General features: G+C 40.9%; 1 protein-coding gene across 3 annotated transcripts in view; it reads right to left on the reverse strand.

Annotated features, from left to right (window-relative positions):
• Positions 1-394: 394 nt before the first annotated feature.
• LOC122640424 (protein SCAR3-like) overlaps positions 395-24,155 on the reverse strand; it is a 39,522-nt gene continuing 15,761 nt past the window's right edge. The window contains exons 2-9 of one of the 3 annotated variants that reach the window (XM_043833613.1): positions 16,743-16,906; positions 8,688-8,811; positions 8,479-8,611; positions 7,472-7,539; positions 3,804-6,372; positions 3,606-3,695; positions 866-973; positions 395-769 (exon numbers count right to left, since the gene is read on the reverse strand). In XM_043833613.1, the coding sequence (XP_043689548.1) occupies positions 719-769; positions 866-973; positions 3,606-3,695; positions 3,804-6,372; positions 7,472-7,539; positions 8,479-8,611; positions 8,688-8,811; positions 16,743-16,906 (3,307 nt within the window). In that variant the 3' untranslated portion in view covers positions 395-718. Of the gene's footprint in view, positions 770-865; positions 974-3,605; positions 3,699-3,803; positions 6,373-7,471; positions 7,540-8,478; positions 8,612-8,687; positions 8,812-16,742; positions 16,907-24,155 lie in introns of those variants that run through there. The other 2 variants (XM_043833612.1, XM_043833614.1) reach the window with 2 other exon arrangements.

Consider the following 24,155-nt stretch of genomic DNA (forward strand, 5'->3'; position numbering starts at 1 on the left):
TAGAAAGAAAGAAGGTAGAAATTAAAACGATGAAATCAGAAACCACAGTCCCTTAAACAGCCTCCCTCGGTTCCATGAATATTGGGAGGAACAGAGCATCAAACCCAGCATAACCAAATAGGACTAATAACCAAACATTTTTCCTCCACAATTTCTTCTATACCGTAGAGTTACTTTCAGCCGTTCATTTACAACATGAAATAACGTAAGATTGTTTAAATGACAATATTTCCCAAATAATAATCTACAGCAATATATATCCACAATCTTCTTACCAGAGAAACCAACACACAAATTCAGCAATTTCACTCTCCCATGAGAACTCGAAATGCACATATTTGATATTTGACAAGGCAATAACAACCGATGTTGCAGAGACTAGCCATAAAACAAATTTCATGAAGGCCAGCCCAATTTTCAGGCATTATGAAGAAATAATTGGCCGCACATAGTCTTCCTCTCAGGAAAAAAAATTAAAATCCAGAGATTTAGAACATATGATGATGGATCAGTCATCTTAGCTTGCTTACAGCCTAATTTGAAACTAATAAGATAAAAAAAAACCGTATAAGATACAATATAAACACTATTAACTTAATTACAGAAAGGACCTGAGGTTATTCACATGTATGATACAGGTTCACCTGGAACTCATCAATTGCAAGATACAAGAGTGTGGCAGCCCATGATTTAATGACTGGATCATGCCCCGATAAAATCAACCATCACTCCACTTCTCATCTTCTCCCTCGTCACTTCCCACACAAGCCTGAGTTTTTCCCATTGTTGTAAAATCAGAAGTAATGACAACTTGATACAGCGAGATGAACAAAAAAGAAAAGCGAAAACAAACAGGAGACAGTACCTGGCGGATTGCATTTGCCTTCTTCAAAATGGCAGCTACCTTGACATTGGTTGGCGGATCTGGTGTGATGGACTGCCTTGGAGGTATTGTACGCCTGAGGCTGAATTGCTGAAGTTCAACAAGAAAATCAAGGACCAACATTAGTCATAAATTACTCCATGTTTCGAATGCAGGCCGATGAGTTGGGAAAAGAAAGATGGGATGAAAATCCATAGGGAAGTTGGTTATACTTGTGCTAAGCTAAAGCACACATAATCTTGATTTATTGGAGCATTTAATCATAGTTATTGAATTCAGACCAACCACTAATCCAGAAAGGGGCCCTATTGGCCTCACGATTTACGCATTATCATGAAAACATGTTTATATGAATTAGTTTCCCCCAACTTTATATAATTAACCTATCTTGTTGTATATTAACTTCATTCTCCAAACTCAGTTTAGGAATTTCTCCACACCCATAATAGCTCTCCATCCTATGCCATGTGAAAAGAGCAAGGGTGAGCAATGGAGACGTTGAGTGCAGCACACAGAAAATGGCAGGGACAAGCAATGGTAGCAACAAGGAGATCAGTGTGCAGAAAAATAGTAATACCCATCTCTTTCTCCCTCCCATTTTGCATGATTAACCACCATCTGTCTTCTCATGGAATAAAAAAGTGGAGTATTTTTTTTTCTTTTAATTGTTGAGAAACCCCCATAGAGTTATTGGAAAACCAACCAGTCAGCCACAAAACCCCAGACCCTTTTTTTGGCAAATTAATGATTTGGCATGCCATCCATCCCTTGTTAGAGAACAGCTAATCGGTTGACTGGCGCAACTGTCTGGTTTGGTCAGGGCCTAACCACCATCCTAAAAATATTGCTAGGTCTCAAAGTGACTGGACAAGTGCCCTAATCATAACATTATTATTTGAATGCAAGAGTTAAAATTAACCAGTAATCAGCATATCACATGTGGCTTAGAAATGCAAACATGGGCCAATTTCTCACGGTCTCAAGTGAATGTCGAAATGCTTATGTTTCCTTTCAACCAGATCCCTTTCCAACGGGACCAGCATTGATGAAATTAAGTTGCCTTACAAAAAGATTTTAAATTCAAATAAAATAAGTGCCTTTTTTTGGTTTATTTTTGTACAATCAGCAGCTAAAATCTTAGTAAAAGGAAATCTGAAGTAAAAAACAAAAGAATCAGGAGTAGATGCTGTTCTCGGAAGTTGCTAATTAATGGATTCAACATTTGGTCTTTTGTGGATGCAGTGGGCCATACCAAGTGGAAGAACAAAATTTATCGGGGACAGAGACTGATGATCACCCTTTCGGTCCTTATGAGTTTTCTAGAATCCCCATATTGCAGATGCCATGGTCACTTTGGTTTAACTTCGAAGTTTTGCAATCTGGTTTGCCAATTTTAGCTTTGTTTGGGTCAATTCTCAAGTATCACTACATGTCGAAACATAGTATTGAGTTCTCCAAGGATAAATTTCAATTGGTGTCCGAAAGTCAAAAGTCCCTGTCGAAATCAGTAGTGTAAGACCCCAAACCATCAGGCCTCCATAAGAACCATATGTGGCTTTCCTGCAGTAGTCAGTGAAGAATTCTATTGCTTTTTTGCTGGCTTTAGTGCTCGATAATCTCCTGATAGCATGCTTCTTTCTGTCAGTTTTAGGCGTGATTTCCAGAAAACAATTGTATGATGCTAACTAGATTTTTATCTCTTTTCCTCTTTCTACTGACTTTCGTTACTTGTTTTCACTTTCATAACCACCTACCATCCACATGAGAAGAAACTTCCTACCCCACACTTCTATAAATCCATCCTATCAAAACTTCAACATTCCATCCAAGACCTTACCTAGCCACCTGATGCAGTAGTGCTGTCGTGGTTGGACCGGCTTGTCCCACTGCGGAAGCCTAAGCCAAGATGGAATCGGCCCAACCCAAACCCGACTTTTGGTCCAAGAAGTATTGGTATAATATTTAGAATTTATTTCTATTTTGGGTTAATCATGTAATCTAAATTACGTAGTAAATCGGGTTTCCCAATTTGAGTTGACTTCATGTAATCTAAATTACCTTACCTAGCCACCTGATGCAGTAGTGCTGTCATGGTTGGACCGGCACGTCCTGCTGCGGAAGCCTAAGCCAAGACGGAATCGGCCCAACCCAAACCCGACTTTTGGTCCAAGAAGGATTGGTATGATATTTAGGATTTATTTCTATTTTGGGTAAATCATGTAATCTAAATTACGTAGGATATCGGGTTTCCCAATTTGAGTTGACTTCAGTGTAACCTACCGATGGATATAGAATGAATTGAGTATCGATTAATTTGAGTTTTTGTGCGACCTTCTCTCCCTCTGTGACTTCTGAACCTTTCTCATCAGGTACCATCTTCCTCCCCTCCTTTTCCTTCTTAGATAAATCTTCCTTTCTGCCCGTCTTATTCTTCTACCCTATTCCCTGTTCCTATTATATTATTTCCCTGTTATTTCTTCCATTCTTTTTTTTTTTTTTTTTTAATTCCTTAGTTTGAAATAAAATAATGTCCAAGAAGAGCTGCTTAGTGCAGAACTTTCAAATCACCAGCACCAACAAGCATGCAGGTATTTGATTGCAATTTTCTGCACTCTAGTTATGAAGTATAATCATTTAAATCATGTACTATACGCCATATATATTTTTTATTTCCTATATCAACTTCTAACTTTATCACACCATAAGATAAAAAATTACTCACCTTTGTTCTGATTTGATACAGTAAATCTTCCCTCTCATCCACTTCCTTCACATTTGTAGTCTGACTAACTTCTGTGTGTTTATTAACCTTCTGCTGATCCAGCATCACACAGGGATTAAAACCAATTTGTTTCTTATAAATATCAATTCTCAATATGAAAAAGGGAAGAAAAAAAATGGAGAACAAAATCCTGATCACCTTGTTATTTAGTGGGTGTTCATTGCGCTCCTTAATATGTGGTTGCTTCGGTGGAGCTGGAATGAATTTCTGAGAATTGTTTGACACTGGAACTAGCAGATCATTTGGATGATTGGCAGCTTCAGAGTTCTCCCGTTGTTTATCTTCCACTACAGCCAAGTGGGGCTTCATTGTGCGCCATCGCAATGGAGGTAGTGGAGGCGGTGGTGCCAGTGTTTCATTAGGGTACTTCAATTGTGATTGTAGGAACTCCTTTGAAACAGAATTGCTTATACTTACATGCTGATTTTTTAAAGGATTCAACACACCAAAACTTGGAAGATCAAGTGAAGGACTTGAATGAAAATGTTCTAGGCCATTCTCGGTTACTGGGTCTTTTAATCCACAACAAGGATAAGAAGGTATCAGCCCCTGCAGTTCCAAGGAGGCAGAGATGGATTCAGTTGACGAGACTCTGTGTAAAGCATCATGTACTTCATGGCCCTTACTTCCAGTGGAGTCACCAGATTCCCACTGCTCAGAACTTGATTCAGAATGATGGCTAAGCATATCTTCAGGCATACATGGAGATGATCTACAGAATGTGTCATCATCAGACTCCGAATCAATATCCTGCTTTGGAGTGGAAGGCTCTGGAAGTAACTGGAATGAAGGAAATATAACATCTCTAATATTTTCATGGAAATAACTTCTATCAGGAAATTTTAGTTTCAGTTTGGAAGTCTCAAAGCCATTTATAGAGTGGAATGAGATCTTCATATGTCCTAATGGTGGTGAGGAAGGCGAATTTTCCGGGGATTCACAATCAGTTTCTTCTTTTGGAGTTGTTTCAAGAGCAGTTTGATGTTCAACTCTGGCTTTCCCTTTCATCTGCTCATTGCAAAGAGGGTCCTGCAACATTACTGGACCAACTTTCACCAAGCAAGCAGGTTCAGATGTCTCATCAAGTGATGCTTTCCTTCGGAAACCATTTACCAGTAATCTGTGGCCAAGATCATACATATTGGATGAACTCTCAGTATTTTTTCGGTGGACTTCGTCAAATGGGGTTTTGACAACTGGTGCAACTGGCAACTCAGGTGCATGACTAGAGATGCTATGATGTGAACCTTCAGATTTCTCAAGATTGGTCTCTGGGACAATGGATTCACAAGGAACCTTTTTCCTGGAGTCATCATCATTTTGGTTATCATTGCCTGATTTGGAGCTTCGAGATTGATTGATTATTTGGACCATGTTGTTTTCCACGTTTCTGACCAAGTGAACCTCAGTTGTGTGGACAATATTAGGTGATCTAAATATTCCTCCAACAGAGTCCAGCTCCTTTTCTAGTTTCCCTACAGATTCATCAGAATGGGATATTGGCATAACACCATGTCTTGAAACATTACATGAGCCATCATTCATATCACCCAGAGAAGTCTGACTTGGAACATTTGATAAACTGCAATCTGGAGGTTTTGATGGCTCAAGTCCTAACAAGCCACCATTTGTCCAAAACTTATTTGGAGATGTACTTGGAGTTTCAATATGCGATTCTTGAGAGTTGGACAGGCTGCTTTCAATCTTATCACCAAAAGGAGCATGTGAATTGGGAATGCTGGAGGGTGATGGATCAGAGCTAACTGATTCAGACCCAGACCCATTTTCTCTTGAAACATTAGGGATGTCATTATTTTCACAAAAGTCGGTTCTCGCTGGGCCATCTGGACTAGGACAAGACATCCCAGTAATTTGCGGTGCCTCTGGATGGGGCAAACACTCCACAGCTATCAAGTTGACAGAGTTCTGAGACATTTTTTTGTTCAAGGGACTGTAAGATGCAGTACAATGCTCAGTATCAAATGAATCTGCATTCTGACCATTCTTTTCCATTATGGCAGATTCACATTCCACTTGAGTATTTTCAAAGTTTGAGGTGAAATCTACTTCTCGTTTGGTCTGGCACTCCAAGTCACTCTCAACTTCTGAATCCATAGTATTAAGTGCATCCATGTAATTGTCTAGCTCACTTTCAATCTCATCAAACTGATTCCCAACAGAGACTGATTTTGGCATGTTTACATCAATAAACAAGACATCTTCTGAATCAGCATATCCAAGAATTGAAGTTTCCTTTCCCAACTTACTGATTCCAGAGCTTACCGGGTGCAACTCTGAAGCTTCAAACTGGTCATCAATAATACTGTCACATTGTTGAATCTCAGATTTTACTATTTCTGACTTTTCATCCCAAGTAGCAATAGATGTATTGGTGGTGCTTTGCTCTTTCAATGAGCTATGTGGCAAATCATCAACTGCAGGTCCATTTTGTTTTTCAGGAAGAACAGAATCAAGGGTTTCAGTGCACTGTATCTTCAACCTTGAAGTAAGAAATACGTTGTTTCCCTCATTGTCGGTCCGCATGGAAGAACTTCCATCAAAAACAGATTCCATAAAACTTGATTTATTTCTTGAATCAAAAGATGATGAACGATCGTGCAGTTCTGAATTTGATCTCACATTGAACAAAGAGACTGTCTCAGGAGCAGATCTTTGGCCGTATATTTTTGGGGAAGCAAATTGCATTCTGCTCATCCAGACTACCAACTTGTTAGTTCCATTTAATTGATGAAAAAAGAAACAACTCTAAACCAAATATTCAAAATCAAACAGCCTGGATGGATTAATATATCCCGACCTGCTACTCGAACAATGTTAAATAGAGTGAGAAAGCCCATAAATACCACCTGATGCTTTGAGGTTTGGGTTGGACCTCCAAGTGTTATTTCGTGGGCTTTCCCGCTTTATTTAACATGGTATCAGAGCCAAGTCCGTTTGATGTCTTCCTTAAGATGTATATCCACTTGTATGCCAAAACTAAAAGTAAGAAGGAATGCTGAGATGTTAAGAGTTGTAACGCTACAGTCCCACATTAGTTATCTGGGACCTTGGATGTCCTTGAGTTAATTCCACCTAATGCCTTAAGGTTTTGGGTTGGACCCCCACATACTATTTTGTAAGTTTTCCCACTTTATTTGACAAATCAAAAGACATGAAGTGGTCATGCAATTCAGAATGTGATCTCACATCATAAAAAGGGACAGTCTGGTAGCAGTGCTCTGACTATATATTCAGAGACTTAAACTGTGTTCTGTTCATTGAGACACCAATTTGTTGGTTATATTTGATTGAAGGAGGAAAGAATTACTCTGAGCTACATGTTCAAAACAAATTCCAATTTTTAAAATAGGGTCCTTCTAGGCATCACTATGCCTAGTGAAGTATAACGCTTCACTATTTGCAACTTGGCAGTCCATGTGATAGATGACCCCACATACATCTTATTATCTTAATGGACAAATTTTAGTCCAAAGTAAGGAAGGAAAGTTGCTCAAAATCTGACTCAGTTTTAGTAAAATTACCGAAATGCCATCAGATGGAGATGAATATAAATACAAAATGGCATCTTTTATAATTTTAGCCACTTCCACTACTCATTTTTAAACTGAAATTGTACTAATGAGATGCTTCTCTTGCTCTTTATCACATAGACTAATCCATGTACTGCCATGTGGCAAATAGTGAAGCGTTATACTTCACTAGGCATAGTGACAGGGAACAAAACCCTACTCTCTCTCTAACACACACACACACACACACACAGTCACAAACACGTAGAGACATACCTTCCACTGTGACGGGGCATTGACCCAACACGTGAGATTTCTCCATTCCTGTGCCTTGATCCTCTTTTCTGTCCATGCAACATAATAGCTTACCACAAAGAAACTTTTTTATGCAGAAATAACAATAAATAATGGATGAATTTTCCACCAAAAATATGTATTGTGGTGGGATAAACAATGTAAACATGAAGAAATCATCTTGCTTTCATAATGGACCCTTTATTGCAGTTCAAAAAGGGCGTACCCAGTGCATGAGGCTCGCCAATGAGGGATCTGGGGAGGGTCATAATGTACACAGCCTTACCCCTGCTTTCACAGAGAGGCTGTTTCCAGACTTGAACCCGTGACCACTTGGTCACAATGGAGCAACTATTGCAGTTCACATTGGGTAAATACTGACACTTCTACATATTGTTGGAAGAATAGTCCCACATTGGTTATCCCTAAAACCTTTTGTCACCTCATATACCTGTGAGTCCATCCACCCAATAGTTCAAACTATTAGGTTGGATATTTACATGGTATCAGAGACAGATTTCTCCAGTCCTGCAGCGGGTGTCTCCAGACTAGCCTCTGTTCATCCGTGCACGTGTACACAGTTTTGTCCTGCCTACACGTGATGGGAAGTGTTGGGAGACTAGTCTGACATCGGTTACCGCTAAAACTTTATGTCGCTTCAACCTGTGAGTCCCTCCATCCAATAGTTTGAACTTTTGGGTTGGATATTTACACATACATGCAAGAAAGAAGAACTGAAAATTCCTTCAACTGAAGCCAAGATCCTCAGAAAGTCCAAGAACCAAAATTCATCTCATACAAAGGCAAGATGTACAACCATGAAATTTAACAAGTACTCATGTTATGGCAATTAATGGGAGACTGAGAATCCACATTATCTATTTCATTAACTTCAAGTGGCTTTTAACTTTGTATTTCTAGATGAATCCAATGAACTCCCTCAAACAATTTCGTGGGTTCTTTTTTCTCTTCACTAAGCAAACACATACCTTACTTTTATGAGCCTTATTTTCTCTTTGAACTTTATCAGCATCTGTGGATACCGAACTAGCCAGTACTCTCTTAAAAAAGGATGGATCTGAATATCTTTTCATACATGCTCCTGAACCACCGCTGTCAAATCTAAAAACAAAAACAAATACTTTCAGATAAATCAGGATCAAAAATCAAAACCAAAATTTTAATAATAAAATCATACCTGTCAAGCAAGTTGAGACATGGTGGATCACGACATTCTTCATAAGAATCCACAATGAATTGTGGCAGGTCACTGTAGATAAGATGATTTTGTTCTGTTTGAATTTTGTGATGCCAGTAAGAACCTGCAGAGTAACTGCTTTCTGTTAAGAAGTTGAATAGTATTATCAATGGCAATCAACCACATGGCACTTGAGAAACAACACTACCTTGAAGCAACATAAAACTGTTTCCGTTAGTCAAACACCTGTAAATTTTATTATTTCACAGTATAGCTGTCCAATACTCATCATGCTTTAATTATGTAACAAAAATCAAAAGTTACATTTAGTTGGTTAAAATTCATAGTCAATGCACTTAAAAAACACTTACAAGCATCAAGAACCAGCATCATAATCATGGACAGGCATCATAAATTATCTGTGTAACTTGAGGGAAAAACTAAAAAGCAATATCTGCTCCCATGGTTCAAGGTTTCGACGAAATTTCACGAAATCAACCAAAATATTTTGGATTCACAGACTGTCGAAACGAAACAGCCTGCGATACTGAAGGATTGCGATGTTCCGACCGCAATTTCAGCGTTTTCGCCAATTTTTTGTTTCGTTTTGCTGATATTTTGGTTGAAACTATTCAAAGCCTTTAGTATAAATTCCATACTTGGAGCAAAATGGGTCGAAATTTTGACCAGTTTCGCTCATTTCATCTGGTTTTGACATAGAAGGTTGAAAACCCAATTTATGTGCTTTCTTGGTCAAATCACTATTGTACAATGTTGGAACAAGTACATGGGCAGTAGAGGAACACAGAGGAAGTGAAGACTACATTGTTGGAAGATATGTGCAAGATTCAAAGTTGGAGGTATATCACTTTTCCCAAAAAACTAATTTTTGCAAGATTCACAGTTCAAAGATCTATACCCTAGGTTAGGGTATCTCCAATATGTTGATGATTTCATTTATAGGGTTGTTGACTTGTTGTGGAGGACTTCGTGTGTTTCTTCAGAGTTCAGCCATACTATGTGTTGAGATATGTAAACCTGATAAGGGTATTTTGGGTATTTTCTATGTTTTATTTTTTTTATTTCCCTCTCTAGCTATCATAATCGGCTATGGAGGTATTTGTAATTCTACCCTATTAATGAAATCTATAAGTAAAGGGGCTAAGTGAAGACAATTCACTCAAGCATTTTCAGCTCTCAATCATTCTTTCTCATCTTCTAACATGGTATCAGAGCTAATCTGATCTAGTGTTAGAACCAGCCTTTAACCCCATCGTTTCTCTCTCTCTCTAACAGCCCTCTCTTCACCTTCGAACTTCTTTACCTTCCCCACCGTCTTCTTCTTCTTCTCCCTTTCTTCTTTATCTGAAATCTGCACTAAGGGCAGCACATATGAGGTGATCGATTGATCTTGTGCTGTCCTCTACCTACCTCAATCAGATTATGTTTTAGAAGATTGTTCTTGGATTGATAGCTGCTGCCACTTTCTGCCATTTTGGAATCTTTATCTCTTGAAGATCGAATCTGCCCAAATATTGGAGATTGAGTCTTCCATCCTTGAAGATCCACCTCAGCACCCTTGGACAGCTTCTATCAATCTTCTTTCTGCACACATCAGCACCCTTCAACAGCAGTTTCAGCCCTTCAACCAAAAATTCGATCTCAACTATCAGGTTTCTCAAAACCATGACACTCAAATCAATTTGGGGTTCCCCATATCTGTTGTTGCTGATTTTTTGAGAGAAGCTTTCCTCATTATAGAGGAGTACTCGATCCGAATTTGAGGCTCTTCCTCCAAGTATTGGTCAAGATATCACCATTTCTCCTCTCAGCTATCGATTTCAGAATACAAGGGTGCTCAACAAGTGTTTGATGATTTGCCTCTTATAGTTCTCCTTCTCAGATTGGTGTGAAATTTTGAGGACTTCTTTCATCATCATTGAAGAGTACTCGATCAATTTTTCAGCCTATTTTATTGGAGATTTCTTGGGGATATTGCTGTTTCCATTTTCAGCAATTACTTTCTTGTGTTGCTGTCGTTTGTTGGAGCATTTCTTTGAATCATCATGTCAGGTTCAGACTCCTCTTCTGCAACTTCTGGGCTTGATGGACAGTCCCACACAGAGTTGCTTCCTCTTGCTGCTCCTATCAGGCTCGATGGGACAAATTACCTCAAGTGGTCTTGGACTACTTACTTGACCATTGTTGGTCGTGGTCTTACTGGCTATATTCTTAGGACTAACATTATGCCGGCTGAACAAGGTTCTCCGCAAGAGAAATGGATGTCACATGATGCAATGGTGATGTCTTACTTGCTCCACTCTATGCAACCAGATCTGTCCAACAATTTCTGGAGTGCCGCCAAGGAGACCTATGAATGTGTTGGGAATGCTGCTCAGGTGTATGAGATTCGCAAGAAGTCCCATGACCTCAGTCAGAAGGAGTTGTATGTCTCTGCATACAATGCTGCCCTCAAAAGCTTGTGGCAGCAATTGGATCATTACTGCAACTATCAGCCCTCTACACCTACTGATTTGCTGCCTACCGTAAACACGTTGACAGTATCCGTGTGTACGACTTCTTGGCAGGTTTAAATGTGGAGTATGACTCTATTAGAATGCAAGTGTTGTATCAGTCTCCCTTTCCTACACTAGAGCAGTCCTTTGCCATGGTTCATACAGAGGAGACTCGTCGGGCTGCGATGTTACATGCTCCTACTATTGCTAGGTCTGCCCTACAGACTACTTCCAGCCCTCCCATTACCATTATTGATTATGGTAATGCTGCCTCCCAGAGCCTGTCAAGTGTGAACACTGCAACAAGCCTTATCACACTAAGCCTCAGTGTTGGAAGTTACATGGGAAGCCTACTGATTTTGAGGCGAAACGAGGCCAGGGGAAGCTCAAACCGAAGGCAAATCTGACTGAAGCTGCTGCTCCTACTGCTACAGTTCCCTCTACTGACACTGGTTTTTCTCCGGATGAGCTACTAGCCCTCCGTCGCATACTCCAGACACCTTCCGCTGCACCTTCTACGGCGTCTACACTTGCTGCCTCTTTTGGTTCTTACTTTGCCTCAGGTATTCCAATCGGTAGTCATTGTGCATCGGCTGTCCCCAGTCCTTGGATAATAGACTCCAGTGCCACTGACCACATGACTGGTTCCTCCCATGTCTTTCATCATTATTCTTCATGTTCTCGAAAAGATACTGTTTGCGTGGCTAATGGTTCTCTTTCTCCCATACATGGAAAGGGTTCCATTCACTGCTCTCCTACCCTTACACTAAATTCTGTTTTGCATGTTCCTTCATATCCTACTAATCTTCTTTCCATTAGTAGCCTAACCAGAGATTTGAATTGCAAAATAACTTTCTTTCCCTCTCATTGTGTCATACAGGATCTGGTGAAGGGGCACACAATTGGAGGCGGTAAGGTACATGGTGGTCTCTACATACTCGACACGGGTCAGACTTGTTCACCATCAGCTTCATCCTCAGCACATCAGTTACATTCAATCACATCTCCAGATCTCCATCTATGGAATTGTAGGCTTGGTCACCCTACACTTCGAACTTTAGCTTTTTTGTTTCCTCATCTTGTCAAGGATTGTAAACCGGATGAGTTATTATGTGAGGCCTATGTTTTGGCCAAGCAGGCTCGTTCAACCTATTCTCCATTAAATAAAAGAAGTATTTCTCCATTTGCTTTAGTTCATACTGATGTGTGGGGCTCTGACCGTCGTGTCTCCATTTCTAGTCATCGTTGGTTTGTTTCCTTTATTGACTGCTTTACTCAAACCACTTGGGTTTACATGATGCAACACAAAAGTGAAGTCTTTCACTGTTTTCAGCACTTTCATCGCATGATTCAGACCCAGTTTGGTGCCACTTTAAAAATTCTGAGGAGTGATACTGGCAGAGAATACATGGAGGGACAGTTTCAAACTTATTTAGCTAAAAATGGAACCATTCATCAGACCAATTGTGTTGACACTCTTGCCTAGAATGGCATGGCTGAGAGAAAAACAAACACCTTCTTGAAGTAGCTCGGGCCATTATGTTTGCTCGTCTTGTTCCTCCCCAATATTGGAGCGATGCCATCCTCACTGCTGCCTCCCTCATCAACAGAATGCCTACTCGTGTCCTTGATGGTCGTCCACCTATTGACCTTCTCCAATGTTCTTCCTCTTTTGTGGTGCCTCTCAAAATTTTTGGTTGTGTCTGTTATGCTCGCAACCACCATCATCATGGCAAGCTGGATCCTAGGAACATTCGGTGTATTTTTTTGGGTTACTCCGCCACCCAGAAAGGATACAAGTGTTATCACCCACCTATTCGGCGTACCTTTGTTACTAAGGATATAGTCTTCCATGAATCCCTGACATATTATTCTCAGCCACCTATTTAGGGGGAGCATGATCCAGGCTTTGAAGACGTGTCTGCTATTCTTCCGGCTCCTATTCAGGGGGAGCCTTCCTCTTCAGAGCTTCCACCTACTGCTCCTATTCAGGGGGAGCGTAGACCTATGAGTCAAATTCCTGTTGACAAAATCTATACCCGGAAGCCCAAAGAGCAAGTTGAGACCACCACTACCGTACCTCTTCTCCAATTGTCAGATCCTGATCCAGATTCAGCCTCTGCTTCATTACTTGGTAAGGATCCTTCTCTTGATTTACCTATTGCTGCCTGTAAAGGCATTAGGTCTTGCACCCAACATCCCATCTCCAATTTTGTTTCCTTTGATGCTTTGTCTCCTTCCGATCATGCATTCGTGTCCTCTCTTCCCTCTGTTTCTATTCCTCAAAAATGGCAGGAGGCGATTGCAGATCCAAAGTGGAAAGCAACCATGATGGAAGAGATGGCTGTAAGTGGGTATTTGTTATCAAAAAATGAGACTTGGGAGCTAGTGGTTCTTCCTCCAGGCAAGAAATCAGTTGGCTGTAAGTGGGTATTTGTTATCAAGCAGAAGGTGGATGGATTAGTAGACAGATACAAGGCCAGACTTGTGCCAAAGGGCTTTACCTAGACTTATGGGATTGACTATCAGGAGACATTTGCCCCAGTTGCAATATTAAATACTGTTCGGGTCCTATTGTCATATGTTGTCAATCTAGGCTGGGAATTGCAACAATTGGATTTAAAAAATGCATTCCTTCATGGAGAACTAGAAGAGGAGGTATATATGGAGGTCCCTCCTGGCTTTTCTTGTGACAAGACTCATGGGAAGGTTTGTAGGCTGAACAAGGCATTATATGGGCTGAAGCAATATCCTCGGGTTTGGTTTGGCAGGTTTCATAAGGCAATGATCTCTGTAGAATACAAACAGAGCAATGCTTATCACACCTTATTCATCAAGCGAAATGGAGATAAGGTCACTCTTCTTATAGTCTATGTTAATGACATAGTTGTGACTGGTAATGATGCAGATGAAGTCTTTAACCTGAAGAATTTCATGGGACGAGAATTTGAGATAAAAGACCTAGGACAACTCAGGTACTTTCTTGGGATTGAAGTTGCCCATTCTCCCAAAGGCAATTTTCTCTCCCAAAGGACGTATGTTCTAGACCTACTCACAGAACTGGTTTGTTAGGTTGTCATCCATGTGACACTCCCTTCAAAGCTACTACTCATCTGCAAGAGAAAGATGGTGATCCAGTTGATAACGGTCGATACCAATGACTGGTGGCAAAGTTAATTTATCTCTACCATACCAGACCGGACATTGCATTTGCAGTAAGCTTGGTCAGCCAGTTCATGCATGATTCCTACTCTACTCATATGGCGGTTGTTCTTCGTATTCTCCATTACTTGAAGACAGCTCCAGGAAAAGGGATTCTTCTCTCTCTACATGATCATCTTCGCATTGAGGCTTACATAGAAGCTGATTGGGGTGGGAATCCAGACCGGAAATCCACTGCAGTAAGCTTGGTCAGCCAGTTCATGCATGATCCCTACTCTACTCATATGGCGGCTGTTCTTCGTATTCTCCATTACTTGAAGTCATCTCTAGGAAAAGGAATTCTTCTCTCTCCACATGATCATCTTCGCATTGAGGCTTACATAAAAGCTGATTAGGGTGGGAATCCAGACCGAAAATCCCCTTCAGGTTATTGTACTTTTGTAGGAGGCAACCTTATCACCTGGCGAAGTAAAAAGCAAAATGTGGTGGCAAGATCTAGCGTTGAAGCTGAGTTTCGTGCCATGACCCAGGGCATATGTGAACTTTTGTGACTTCAGAGTCTGCTCCAAGATATTAATGGTTCTGTTCATCTTTCAATGATGTTGTACTGTGACAACAAAGCAGCACTCAGCATTGCCCACAATCTAGTGCAACAGGACCGTACCAAGCATGTGGAGATTGATAGACACTTCATCAAGGAGAAGTTAGAAAGTGGGTAGATTTGTATACCTTTTGTGAAGTCAGGTGATCAACTTGAAGATGTCTTCACAAAAGGGTTAAGTGGAAAGTTGTTTCATCCTAGCTTAGTCAAGTTGGGCATGCATGATATATATGCACCAACTTGAGGGGGAGTGTCGAGATATGCAAACCCGATAAGGGTATTTTGGATATTTTCTATGCTTTATTTCCTTTATTTCCCTCTCTAGCTATCATAGTCGGCTATGGAGGGTTATATTTGTAATTCTGCCCTATTAATGAAATCTATAAGTAAAGGGGCTGAGTGAAGACATAATTCACTCAAGCATTTTCAGCTCTCAATCATTCTTTCTCATCTTCTAACACTATGACATGGCCAGATTTTGTGATACAGCCGGAGGATAACTTGAGTTGGAAGCAGCAGCAACATTCTAGTGGTTTTGATGCAAGCCGGAACTCGTTGAAGTACTAGGAGTCTAGGACTCTAGGATGAGCATAGGGGTGACTTGTTGCTTGTATTGTTGACTCCGCTATATTTGACTCTTTGTAACAAACCATGTATGATCCATGATTTACGATATGTTTAAAATTTGATATCTATTCTTTCCTAGTGCATATTTAAGTTGTTTTACTTGAATTATATGTGTTCTAGTACTAAACATTTGTTTAGAATAGGCCATATTAGAGAATGCATACAGCGTACACTACCAACCTATGGTCCGAAGTTAGACTACCATTTTGAGTGTAATTTTTTTAAATTGAAGGTTTCACTACGTTTAGAGGGCCTAATATAGGGTGTCCTAGAAATTTTGGGACCTAATTTGGCCTCAAAATCAACTATCGAAACTTGCAAAAAAGAATGTACAGCCAGTACAGGTTTAGGCCAAAAATTTTGAGAAACCTGGAACCTTGTCTGCCCATCCAGTTGACATGCAAAATACAGTAATGCCATAAATATGTAAAGCAGGCTCAAAAAAAGCTCCAACTTGAAGCTTTAGATTCTTTAGCTTTGAACAGCTAAAATCAAAGCAACCACACTTCCACAAATAGATACCAGGACACCAAATAGATGACACATGACAAAAGAAAATTAACATGGCTCTAATAAGCAGGAACTATTACTGAGAAAAAGAGTCTTCTACTCTACCAGTTGCCAGTTCACTCTTTGAAAACCTTTCATATCAAAGCCTGGCCATGTCTTCAGGGTTATGTGACCTTACCACATATTTTCAACTTTCAACCCTACATCGAACAGAATGATAAGACTGGATCCATGTGGCAAGGTTCAGATAGGAATATGTAATGTGTTCAAATGATGATGATGCTGGTAATTCCAGATTATTCTCCCATATGCATGCATGTCATTAAAAGTTTAACTAACACATATTTTGTCCATTATCCCTTCAACTGAATGAATAAACTTCTAAGTGAAGCAAGCTACGTGATTATATAGAATGATTTGAATCCCAATAGTTGTTTCCACAAATAGTACTGCTCTGAAAATGATAAAAGATTTCCTTTTTTTTATACATTCTCCAAGCATCTTGCATTTTATAATTTGCTTAATGTTACATGTTAGCAGCAAATAAACTCATGCCAACCTGGTAATTCAATATCAAACATATTAGATTATTGAAATTGCCAGAACTATAACTGTGAATCACAGATAGGAGAGACCCACCGGTTGTATAAGCAAAATGTATGCAGCTTGATTGGGACATAACAGCCTTCTCGAGAGGAGGGAGTGCAGCTTCTATTTGTTGTACACGAACCATCATTTTATGGTTCCTAGAAGCTGTGGCCATCACTTGCTCCTGTAAGTCATGAAAAACCTCTGATGCAAACCTAAAGACATGATGAAGAAGTTGCCTCAGTAATCATACATGATATACCACATACACATGTATCAGTATCGAGATGTATGAAAACAATATAATGATAGCTTAAAATTAGCATGGTTGCTCAAAATAGAATGTGCAAAGAAGTCAATTTTAAGAAAAAGCAAGTGATAAGTGCCAGCTTGAGATATCAACCCTCACACTGATTTAAGCCCTTAAATCAGATTGCTTTCAATCATTGCCACCAGTTATTGAAATTTTTATGTTCCAATAAGTGGCAGAAATGGTTAAAAAAATATCAATGGTATCTGATGTAGAGCTCAAACAGTATCAGCGTAGGAAGAAGAGACAGACCTAAACTCAGGCCTAAAATCAGAAGCTGGGTTCAGTTAATGCCCATGGTTCTGGTTCTGGGCCTGGTTCAAGCCAGGGCTAGTCTAGCTTGCATGGTGGCCTTGGTTTAGTTTGTACAAGAAATGTGGGCTCTGGTGTGAAGACAAATTGCTGGAATATTCTATTATAGGCAGCTACTACTCTAGTTTCTTAGTTGTCAAGTAAATAGCTATTTAGTAGTTGCTATTTCGATCCTTTCTTTCTTGTGTAGTAGCTATTAGATCTCGCTTCTGGAAGGATTACTATTTTTGAAAAGCCAAGTACTCTCTCACGCATGGAAAGTTATAATTTTTGTTGCCAGCTATCATATATTATAAATTCTAGGAAAGGGTGTTCAGTCCCCATGATTTTGACTACTCAATTTTATGTCCTTCATTGTGAAGTTGGTAGCTTGTGAAAGAGCAGCACTCCTTGGTGGTGAAGCTACTGGAAGGCCTTGGTGTTGAAGCCTTGATCATATCCTCTTCTCCCCTTCCCTTCTATCTAGTTTTCTTCTCCAAGTTTCCAGTAACTCTCAAACTCACATGGGTGATTTCTGTGGTGATTGGAAACTGCAAACTGATTCTGTAAATCCATCCGTTGGATCATACTGAATTTTGGAGCACATATTCTGCAGGATATCAGCATTATTCGATCAGATTTCCAGCCCCATCTGATAGCTAGATATCGAGCTATTGGACTCCTAACAAATCTGTTTTGTTATCTACCTATTCTTTAATCACTGTGATTCTGGCCCTATTTTCTTGTTTCATACATTTGTCGTAGAGGTTAGTGGAACTCATCAATTAATATCAGAGCTTATGGCTAGAAGTGATCCACAACCTTCGAATCCAACTAACCTTCTGGATTTCTTAAACCAGCTTACAGATATGATCAAACAGTCACCCATCGTGTGGCTACTATAGAACAGCAGCGAATCGATCCTATGATTGAAAATTCTGCACCATCAAGGGCTAGTAAAGAAGCACCAGTGTATTACACCGCTACCAACAGCCAAAGACTTTTGGGGAGGGAATCACAAAGAACCTTTATGCCACCGCACTCTTTTGGGGGCCATGTTCGTGTTTACTTTGAGACCGGCACTCCTAATCGATGATTTACGGATGATTCTAATAAAGTAAAGTTGGAGCTGAAAGAATACAACCGCAAGGACGATCCACAGATATTTTTGAACGGTTTGACTTGACAGAATCAAGGAAGCTACAACTAACTTGAGCCAAACTAGTAGGACCAGCCCGAGAATGATGGAGGAATAATGAAAGAAAATTACAAACGAGAGATGCAGCCCCAACCACTTGGAATGAGATGAGAGAAGCACTAAAAGACAAGAACCTGCAACAAACTTTCTGAACACATCTGTACGACCAGCTCTACTCGTCGTGTCCACGTACGGGTATCAAGGAGGAGGATGACCACTTGGTATCTCGATTCAAGCTGAGATTGAAGCCAGAAATCCGGAAGGAGATCGGAGTGGTGGACCTTTATGACCTTCAGAATTTGCTTCCAGAAGGCTCTACAAGCAGAGAGTTACTAAGGACTCCCCTGAGACGATTTGTCCCTCAAATTGGGGAGAGTAGGAGGAGCACCAAAGTTGCTAGGCCCATGGGTCGACCAGCCCCCATAACCAGCGGCACCAGCACACAGTGTTTTCACTATTAGGAATACAGACATTTTGTCAAGTTCTGTCCTTTAAGACAGTATGCAGTAATCGATGGAATTGATGATGAGGATGAGAGAGAGGTGACTGCACCTTACCCACTAGACAATGGTTACATAGAAAATGGATCTGATGAAGTGGAGGATGAGGATGTGTATGGAGTACATGTGGTAAGCTGCTTCTATTAGTGGAAACCAAGGGAGATGATTGGCATCGGCATTGCATCTTCTACTCTCGTATGCGAACTGGAGATATATACACAGGTGATTGTTGATAGTGGCAGCTGTGTAAAATGTTAAGAATGGCTGTATTGTATCAGGGGTATATGTGTAAATATCCCCTTGTATTATTTTCTTATTTTTTGTCATTTGTATAAGGCCATGGGCCTAGGTGTAATTTACTATTCTTTTCAATATAAGCATGTTAGTCTCTAGGTTAGAGACAGAACACTTGAACACCAAAACCGTGGCTGCTCTCTTCTCTTTCTTCTCTTCTCCTTCTTCTCTTCTCCTTCTTCGACCTAAAATCTATGGTATCAGAACTGTTTGCTCTTGGAGTTTGAAGGTGATCGAAGATTGTTTGGAAGGTGAAGAACAGTCTCTGTGAAGGAAAATAGCATACCTTCTCAGACCTGTTTCTCTCTTGTCTGCTGTCCAAATACTGAGCAACCAAGTGCTCTAGTTTCGTGTGGAGGTCTTGTTTCTTCTCATTGTGTCCTCCCACTTCTCTTGGAAGCACCCAAGGAGTAGAAGGGAATCTCGGCCAGGCTGTTCTGCCTCTGTTTTCTGCCAGCTGCAGTGGTTTTTGGCTCTTGTTGCTTCAATAGGTTCTTGTTTGACCAGTTTCTTTGGTCTATTTGAATCGTTTTTGGTAAGGAACAATATTCATCCTTACTCCGTTGTTGTTTGATCAATTTTTAGGGATTTAAAGGCCTATTTTCAGGCTATTTATCTCTGTTTTTCCTGGTTTTCTATTGCTGTATTTGTGGGACTGTTGTTGTGGTTGAGATATTTGTTATTTGGGCCTATCAAGTGTTTGATTAAAGGTCAAAATGGGTGACAAAGATGCTGCAACACCCCTGCCTCTTGTAGACACAGCCCAAACAGCCCCATTTCTTCCTTCCTCCTTTGAGAGTCCCAATATCCAACTCCCTATTGCCCAACTTGAGAACCACAACTATTTGGATTGGTCCCGGTCTATGAAATTGATTCTCCGGTGTAGGGGAAAGATGGGTTACATCAATGGTAGTATATAGGCCCCTCTTCCGACTGAGCAAGGGTATCCCAAGTGGGACTCTGAGAATTCCCTGGTGATGGCCTGGCTTCTTTTCTCCATGAAGCCTGAGATTGGAAGGAGATTTATGGGCAAGGAGACTGCCAAGGACATTTGGGATAGTGTGGCCCGTATTTTTGATCGGGTTGGGGACTCTACTAAGGTGTACCAACTTCTCCAACAGATTGTCAGCTTGCGCCAGGGTGAGAGAAGTATCTCTGAATACTATAGCCTTGTTGTGGGCCTGTGGGAAGAGTATGACCATTATAGAGATCTCCAGTTATGCCCTGCTGATGAGGTCAAGGTGCATCGGTTGTTTGAGAGAGAGAGGGTCTTATTTCTTCTTGGAGGTCTTAATGCTGATTTTGAGCCTCTTAGGATGCAAATCCTTCGCCGTCCAAGTCTTCCCTCACTGGAGGAGGTGTGTGGATATCTACAGAGTGAGGAGACCCGTAGGGGTGCTATGGGGACTGCCCCCACTGTTGAGCACTCAGCACTTGTTTCTTCCATCCCTCAGGACTCCACCAAGGGGGCCGATAAGGGGGTTGCTAAGGGAGCTGTGAAGGGTCGATTCCTATGTGACCATTGTGGCAAGAATGGGCATACTAAGGATTTTTGCTGGGATCTCCATGGGAAGCCCCCTGCTGGTTCATCTAGAGGGCGAGGACAGCGGAAGAAAAGGCCTAAGGCTCATGTTGGAGTTGTTGAATCTGATGAATCCTCTCTTTCCAAGGAGGACATTGCTGCATTTCGCCGGATTGTGGCTCATTTGGATGGTTCCTCTGCCACTTCCTCAGGTTCCTCTGCCACCGGTTCTTCCATTGCACTGCAGGCTTCCTCCTCCAGCCTCACCTCTTGGGTCATTGACTCAGGTGCCACAGATCATATGACTGGTAGGTCACAGCTATATAATTCCTATTCTGTTTGTTCTGGGAAAGATAAGGTAAAAATTGTTGATGGTACCTTCTCTTCTATTTCTGGTAAGGGAGATATCCAGGTTGCACCTTTTTTACCCTTGAAGTCTGTTTTTCATGTTCCCAACTTTGCCACTAACCTTCTTTCTGTTAGTCAATTGACTAGATCTTTGAACTGCTTTGTCACCTTCTTTCCTACCCATTGTCTTTTTCAGGATTTGGTGACGAAGAGGGTGATTGGCAGTGGTCGTGAACCTAATGGCTTGTATGTTTTGGAGACCAGTACTTCCCCTATTCTGCAAGCTCAGTCCTATGTTTGTGGGCAAGAAGCTGGACGTACTCAGGAGGATATTCTGCTATGGTGCCGTCGCTTGGGGCACCCCTCATTTTTTGTTATGAGGAAACAGTTGCCACATTTGTTTACTTCTTTTCCTGTCTCGCATGTTTTTCATTATGGACCTTGTCTATTTGCCAAAAGTTGTAAAACTGTTTATGCATCTAATGGTAATAGATCTACTTCACCTTTTCATCTTATCCATATTGATGTTTGGGGGCCCTCCCCTGTTACTTCTTTGCATGGCTTCCGCTATTTTGTTTCTTTTATTGATGACTTTTCTCGGGTTACTTGGGTTTTTCTTTTAAAACATAAGAGTGATGTCCATGTTGTATTTACAAACTTTTATGAGTTAGTGTATACCCAATTTCAAACTTGGATCCAAATTGTCCGCTCAGACAAAGGTGAGGAGTATATGTATGGTGGTTTGGAAACCTTTTTTTCTGACCATGGCATTATTCATCAGGTGGCTTGTGTTGATACCCCTCAACAAAATGGGGTGACTGAAAGAAAAAATCGCCATCTCCTTGAAGTGGCTAGATCACTTTGGTTTACCATGCATGTTCCAAAAACTTTTTGGTCTGATGCTTTACTCACTGCTGTCTTTCTTATTAATCACATGCCTTCTAGTGTCTTGAACTTCCAGGTTCCTCTTGATCTCTTGCCTTCAAGGTCCTCTTCTTTTTCTCTCCCTCCAAGGGTGTTTGGGTGTATTTGCTATGTCCATATTAGCAAATCTGCCCACACTAAATTGGATCCTAGGGCCCTGAAGTGCATCTTTCTTGGGTATTCCTCCACCTCAAAGGGGTATAAATGCTATCATCCACCTACCCGTCGGTGGCTCCTCTCCAAGGATGTTCATTTCTTTGAAAACATTCCGTATTTTCAGTACCCTCTTCAGGGGGAGTGTGGTGGTGGTGTTGAAGATAAAGAGGTTCCCGAGTTTGTGTCATTTCCTTTCTCCTCTCTTGTTCCTATTTCTCCTTTCCAGCTTGACAAAGGGAAGAAAAATTCTGTGGATATTGTTGTTGAGGGGGAGCTTCCTAGTGCACAGGAAAAGAGAGAACAGGGGGAGTTATTGGTGTATACGAAGGATAGGAGAAATACTCCTCCTTCATGGCTTCCTATAAAGAAGACCTGCCAAAATCCTTCTTCGTCTCCTCATCCTGAGCCTTCATCAGTTGAGACAGGTATACCTTCCTCTAATTCTCCATTCTCAGACTTAGATCTTCCTATTGCTCACCGAAAGGGAACTCAGGCATGCACTAATCCTATTGCCAAGTTTGTTTCCTATGATTCTATCTCCCTTACAGGTAAAGCCTTTACTGTGGCTATCTCATCCATCTCTATTCCCAAGAATGTAACAGAGGCTATGGCAGATCCAAAATGGAGAGAAGCAATGAACACAAAGATGTTGGCTCTTGAGAAGAATCACACTTGGGATCTTGTTAAACTCCCTAAAGGGAGAATCCCGGTTGGGTGCAGATGGGTATTCACAGTCAAGTTCAAGTCTGATGGTACTGTGGAAAGGTATAAGGCAAGACTTGCCGCCAAGGGGTATACACAGGTGTATGGCATTGACTATCAGGAAACCTTTGCTCCAGTGGCCAAGCATAAGTCCATCCGTGTACTTCTCTCAATGGCTGCAAATCTTGATTGGCCATTGTACCAACTTGATGTGAAGAATGCATTCTTACATGGTGACCTAGAAGAAGAAGTATATATGTACTCTCCTCCTGGGTTCAAGCATCCTGGTGCTAATGGGAAAGAAAGTGTGTCGACTTAGGAAGGCTCTCTATGGACTCAAACAGTCTCCTAAGGCTTGGTTTGAGAGGTTCAAACAAGCCCTCCTACAGAATGGCTACACTTAAAGTCAAGCTGACCATACATTGTTTATACAGAGGAAGGGCAACACTATTACAACTCTCATTGTTTATGTTGATGACATTGTGGTCACGGGAAACAGTGAAGCTGAAATCTCAAAGCTTAAGCTTTATTTGGCTCGGCAGTTTGAGATCAAAGATCTTGGTCTATTGAAGTATTATTTGGGGATTGAAGTTTCAAGATCTAAGCAAGGGATCAATGTTTTCCAAAGGAAGTTTGTTCTTGATCTACTTAAGGAGATAGGCTACTTAGGATGCAAACCAATCTCCTCCCCTACTGAGCAAAACCACAAACTAGGGGAAGATTGTGGTGAACCTTTGGTGGATGCTGAAAAGTATCAGAGGCTAGTAGGTAAACTTATCTACCTCTCACTCACCCGACCTGACATCACCTATGTTGTTGGAGTAGTGAGTCAGTTTATGCATGCACCCACGATGGGACATCTTGATGCAGTTTATAGGATCCTCAGGTATTTGAAGTCATGCCCTGGAAAAGGTCTTCTCTTCTCTAGGAATGGTTACTTGAGAATTGAAGTATATACAGATGCTGATTGGGTTGGGTCTATCTCTGATAAGAGATCCACATCTGGATACTGTACCTTTGTTGGAGGCGATTTGGTCACCTGGAGGAGTAAGAAGCAACCAGTGGTAGCCAGGTCAAGTGCTGAAGCAGAGTTTAGAGTCATGGCTCATGGTGTGTGTGAAGTCTTGTGGTTGAAGAAGCTTGTCCAAGAATTCGGGTTTGAGACAACTGAACCTATGAGTCTATATTGCGACAACAAGGCAGCCATCAGTATTGCTCA

The sequence above is a fragment of the Telopea speciosissima genome, chromosome 9, assembly GCF_018873765.1.
Source record: "Telopea speciosissima isolate NSW1024214 ecotype Mountain lineage chromosome 9, Tspe_v1, whole genome shotgun sequence".
NCBI classification, from domain to species: Eukaryota; Viridiplantae; Streptophyta; class Magnoliopsida; order Proteales; family Proteaceae; genus Telopea; species Telopea speciosissima.